Raw genomic sequence first — 6,000 nt, forward strand, 5'->3', positions numbered from 1 at the left:
CAAATTCCTCTATTTCTCTAGGGCTTACATCACCCCTCCTTTTAAATTCAGAATTATTTGTTTAAGATAAAATATATTCATACGTAATCTTGAAAAATGTACTGACAGACTTACCCAATTTTTAGTGTACCGTGCTCTGCCTGAAGCAATTCCAAGTCTTTGGAAGAACACTTCAAAGTCATTACCAGATCCCAATTTACTAATCCTTTTAGGGATAAAATAAGAGATTATCTGAGTAGTTTCTTCAGTGAGTATAAATTAAAGATTAACTAAACTTCATTCTTGCTCTTATAAATACAATTTTTCTTTATAAAAATCATGTCAGAAAACAACAACAACAAAAACTGATTGACAAGATTATCAGTTCTGATCACAAAATATTTACTTCCATAAGAGTGCTTTGGGTAGTAACGACCATTACTTTTTTGGGTTCCTGGACCCAATTCCAACATGTGGATGGGGATGTTTGGTGTTTCCCCATACCAGTGACAAGCAAAACTCTGGGACACCAGCTGGGTGGTGTCCTCCAATTCAACTCAATTCCGAGACTGAGGGTAGCACCAGATTCCACAGGTGAAGGACTCAGTCCCACAAGACTGCCCCTCCACTGATTTCAGAAGCCAACAACAAAGAAGATAACAAACCCAGGTTTTTATCTGTGTTTCTGACCAACAGGCTACAGATTGGAGATTCCCAAGTTCCCTTTCTTGTGTTCAATTAATTTGCTAGAGCTGTTTCTAGAATCCAGAGAATCATTTTACTTACTAGATCACTTGTTTACTATAAAAGGATATAACTTGGGAGCAGCCAGATGGAGGAGGTGCAGAGGGCAAGGTGTGGGAAAAGGGTGCAGAGCTATCCATGCCCTCCCCAGGGGTGCCACACCACTCTGCTCTAAATTCCATGTATCCACCAACGTGGAAGCTCTCTGAAACCTGTCTCCGTGGGTTTGTATGGAGGCTTCATTACAAAGGCATGTAATGAAGATTGATTCAACCTCTGCTCATGGGGTGGGACTGAAAGTCCTAACCCTCTAAGTATATGGTTGGTTCTCCTGGCCATCAGTCCCCATCCTTAGGTGCGGTCCAAAGGTCACCCTGCTAACATAACAAGAGACATGCTGTCTCTTTCATCATTTAGAACATTCTAAAGATTTTAGGAGCTCTCTGTGATATGAAAGGGGCCAAAGATTGAATTATACTTCCTACTATAAATAATTTAATCATAGTTACATGTTACTTTTTTTAAAGATTAAGTTGTAAAATATTTTCCCTCAACTTATTTTATCATCTGTATTTGTTGTTCATGATAAAGTTAAAAGAGCACAAGTTTTATTAGATAATTCAGATGTAAATCCTATCAATAATTTTTAATTATTCATACTCTAGATAGGTATAATCTTATCTATAATCAATCTATATCTCTGAGAGATTTATTCCTCTAAGCCAACCAATATTGAAATGATGCCTGTATTTTTTTTACAGTAACCAAAATATTTTTTAACTGTATGATATTCAGAAAAAAGAAAATGTATCGAGTAACAAGGGGACAGAAATGAGAGGGGAACTACTTTCCACCATTATAACTTTTGATTTATGGACCATGCATATATATTGTCTGCTCAAAAAGAACCATAGCCTATAGATTTAACTTCAAGACACATAGTAATATTTTATTCATGAACCAAAGCGTTGCCTTCTCTTTATCATTGAAAGAAAATACACTTTGATTCAACCGAATCCCATACTATATCTAGTAGAGAGTCTTGGTTACTTACCTGGGCATGCCACTGAACTCCTGTGAAGGACTTTTTCCATTCCAGCTCTCATAAAGAGATTTGCCTTCAAACCCTTCATCAGGGCTTTGGAGCTACACAAATTAAAAGGGAGAAAAAGAAAATACTTATAAATCAGATATTTTAAAATTTAAATGTCCATTAACCAGGGAATGAATAACTAGATTCAGCAAAGCACGTGATACAATTTACACATAAGCTGTCATTAAGAACTACAATAGTAAGTTTCTGACAATAGGGGAAAATGTTCATGCTATTATATTTAAGTGTGACAATCATAAAAAATACATGCAGTGTATGGAAAAGAAGGCCAAATTATTACCAAGCCAGTGTATGTAAATGAATGGTCATATTGTAAGATTTTTTAGTCTATTTTTTCTGAATTGATGGAGGCTGCTCTCAAAAACACATTTCTCTCCTCCTATAAAAAAGAAAATGAAAGGAAGCAAGATGATTAACAGAATGTATTTCTTTTAATATTGCTTCTTGCCAGTGAGGTTGCATAAATCATTAAATAATACATATTAAAAACAAATGCATTAATATTTTATTTAATTGAGTATTTATTGTAATTGTGTTAAATATTGGACTTTAAATACATTTTCTGGTTTTACAGATGAGAAAACCAAGGAAAAAAATATGACCTATTATTGAGTTCTAGACCTATTCCTGAAATTAGATGTTATGCTGAAAACATTTCACAAACTAAACTTTAGTTAATGTTCCATCAACTATTCACAGGTTTTTCACTATACATTATATGGTATACAATGTTTTTATTTTACACTTAATAAAAGCCCTACGTTCTATTTTCCAAAAATTCAATTTTTAAAAGTATATAGAGTACTTATGTCATTTAAGACTTTGTGTGAATGCCAGGGATACGAAGCTCAATAAGACATATTAGATACTCTCTATGAGTAGGAACTGCAAGTAAAAATGTGTAATTCAATGTGCTAGATGCAAAGGTCTACGGGAACACAAATAAATTTGCATAAGCATGAGGAGAGAGTCAGAACTTAGGTTAACAAAAATTATATTATTAACATCTTAATTTACAAAATATGAATAAATAAGGAACAGAAGAATTTCACTCATTTATAAATTGACACAAAATTTCGATATAAGGGACACCACTGTTCCATTTATTCTAAGAAATGCACATTTAGAACAGTGTAGAAATACAGAACTAAATTCTCAGTTTATCATGCAAATGTAAAATACTAGGAATCACTCTCCCCAAATAAACAAAACAGAATAAAACAAACTCCAAAACAGTCAAACATCACAAAATTTCAAATCTGACCTAGAGAGTAGTGTTTTTGCAAATGTCCCTGGGTGCCACCAAACCAGCCAGTAAACAAATATAACTGCCGAGCTTCCTTAGCACTTACCTTAAATTACATGAATGGTGAAAATTCTCAGAAACACCCTGTTTCAGATATTTAAATTTTTACACACTTCATGGAAATTGATAAAACGGCAGACAAATGATGCAGCTCTTGAGTAATGACATGAATAGATTTTTTTCAAATTATTTTTTTTTCTAATCCTAGAGGAGAAGCTAAGTTATAAGGTTACATTCCATGGTTTTGAAACCAAAGGTTAATGACATTTAAGTCTTACTTAAAATTCTTTACTGAAGGGGAATAGTTGTGTCTTCTTTGGTAATTATACTTCAACTGGTAATTCTATTAAATAGGCAAGTATTTTTTTTTCCTTTCCAGTTCAAATCAGGTAATTAGCAGTAAAACAAAAATCTGCCAAGCAACAACTTCATTATGATGAACCCTAGGCCTGGTGGACTGAGGATAAGGACAAGGGAAGTGAAGAGTTGCCTGACAGTCCCAGACGAATTCCGGTATGATCTCTCCAGCAGGTTTGGGATCTTCTGCTGCTGTCAGAATTAAAAGAGAACTTCGGGGGGGAGGAGTTAAGATGGCGGAGGAGTAGGGGTCCCTGTTTTCAGCTGGTCCCCTGAATGGAGCTGGATATATACCAGACCATCCTGAACACCCACGGAATCAGCCTGAGACACAGGAAGATACATCTGGATCTCTACAAATGAACATCTCCAGCACTGAGTATTGAGGTACGAAGTGGGGAGCCCTGAAACCACGCACAGATATCAGAGGAGAAACAGAAGGGGGAGGGAGCCTCTGCGCTTGGGCGCTGGGAAGTGGTAGCACCTGCACTGGGGAGCGGCCAGACTGGCAGACTCAGAGGGGCACTCACAAGAGAAGAGACTGAGACAGTGAGCCTGGGAACACGGGGGCATCCAAACTGAAAACCTGTGCTCCAGAGTGCCCATGAACCACACTGAAACAGGGAGCTCAGGAGCGGACCTGGGGGTGGCTGGCAGCTGGCGGTATTAGAAACACAAAGAACAGAGAAATGCCTGCCCTGGAAGTGAGGGCTGGGACACAGGGTGTGGGGCACATATTCTGGGATGCTGCAAGGTTTAGCAGCACCAACAGAAACAGAGTTAAAGTGGCCAGAAGAGCTCAGTGGAGAGCAGACAGCTATCTCTAAGTTCTGAGACAGAGGCTAGGATATGGACACTGCTGCTCTGACTCTAAGAAGAGTCACAGAAAACTGCCAGGGAAAGCTCCCAGAAAACAAAAGCCCGGAAATACCAGCTCACAGTGTGTCCATCCCCATCCCCCCTCTCAGGGGACACAGAGCATCTACCCAAACAGGGTAGCCTGAGTATTGGCGCGGCAGGCCCCTCCCCCAGAAGGCAGGCTGAAAAATCAAGAAGCCCACTTCCCTAAGATCCCTATAAAACAAGGGCGCACAGCCTGGATCCCGGTCAATAATTTTGGGCTCTGGACAACCCCGCAACCAATCCTCATCAGAATGATGAGAAGGAGAAATCCTCCCCAAAAAAGAAAAGACAATGAGTCTGTGGCCTCTGCCACAGGACTAATGGATATGGATAAAACCAAATTATCAGAAATGGAATTCAGAGTAACAATGGTCAAGATGATGTGTAGACTTGAAAAAAGCAGGGTGAATGAGGCAGAGGAGAATATAGAATCTCTAAGGGTGGAAATGAGAGCGAATCTGGCAGAAATTAAAAATTCTATGAGCCAAATGCAGTCAAACTAGAGGCTCTGACGGTCAGGGTGAATGAGGCAGAGGAACGTATCAGTGAAATTGAAGGATGGGTTAGTAGAAGAGAAAGCTAAAATAGAATCTGGACTCAAAAAAATACACCCTCAAGAATGTAGGTTAAGGAAGATTACTAACTCAATGAAATGTTCCAATGTCAGAATCAATGGCACCCCTGGGGCTTGGAGAAAAACAGAGGTCTAGAAGACATATTTGAACAAATTGTAGCTGAAAACTTCCCTAATCTAGAAAGGGAAACAAACATTCGTGTTCAGGAGGCAGAGAGGACCCCTCCCAAGCTCAACCACGACAAACCTATGCCACGTCACGTCATAGTGCAATTCGCAAATATTAGATCCAAGGATATAGTATTGAAAGCAGCAAGGGCAAAGAAATTTCTCACATACCAAGGCAAAGGTGTCAGAATTACGTCAGACCTGTCTACACAGACCTGGAATGAAAGAAAGGGCTGGGGGGCCATTTTTGAAGCTCTTACAGAAAAAAACATGCAGCCAAGGATCCTTTATCCACCAAGGCTGTCATTCAGAATTGATGGATAAATAAAAGACCTTCCAGAATTGCCAGTCATTGACCAATTTCGTAATCACGAAAACAGCCCTACAGGAGATATTAAGGGGGTTCTGTAAAGGTAAAAAGGCCCCAAGAGTGATACAGAACAGCAAGTCACAACCGATACAAAGACTTTAAAGAGAAATGGCATCATTAAAATCATATCTGTCAATAATCTCTATCAATCTAAATGGCTTAAACTCTCCCATAAAACGCCACAGGGTTGCAGATTGGATAAAAAGACATGACCCATCCATTTGCTGTCTACAAGAGACTCATTTTGAACCCAAAGATGCATTCAGACTTAGAGTAAGGGGATGGAGTACCATCTTCCACGCAAATGGACCTCAAAAGAAAGCTGGAGTAGCAATTCTCATATCAGATAGNTGGCATCATTAAAATCATATCTGTCAATAATCAGTCACAATGTGAATGGCCTAAATGCTCCCATAAAATGCCACAGGGTTGAAGATTGGATAAAAAGACATGACCCATCCATTTGCTGTCTACAAGAGACTCAT

General features: G+C 38.7%; 1 protein-coding gene across 3 annotated transcripts in view; it reads right to left on the reverse strand.

The window, feature by feature from the left end:
- The window catches only part of LOC100472805 (glutamate carboxypeptidase 2), a 79,532-nt gene that overhangs the window by 16,042 nt on the left and 57,490 nt on the right, over positions 1-6,000 (reverse strand). For all 3 annotated transcript variants that reach the window (XM_002927844.4, XM_019808572.2, XM_019808573.2), the window contains 2 exons: positions 1,778-1,869; positions 115-205 (listed from right to left, as the gene is read on the reverse strand). In XM_002927844.4, the coding sequence (XP_002927890.1) occupies positions 115-205; positions 1,778-1,869 (183 nt within the window). The remainder of the gene's footprint in view (positions 1-114; positions 206-1,777; positions 1,870-6,000) is intronic.

This window comes from Ailuropoda melanoleuca, chromosome 8, assembly GCF_002007445.2.
Source record: "Ailuropoda melanoleuca isolate Jingjing chromosome 8, ASM200744v2, whole genome shotgun sequence".
Classification (NCBI taxonomy): domain Eukaryota; kingdom Metazoa; phylum Chordata; class Mammalia; order Carnivora; family Ursidae; genus Ailuropoda; species Ailuropoda melanoleuca.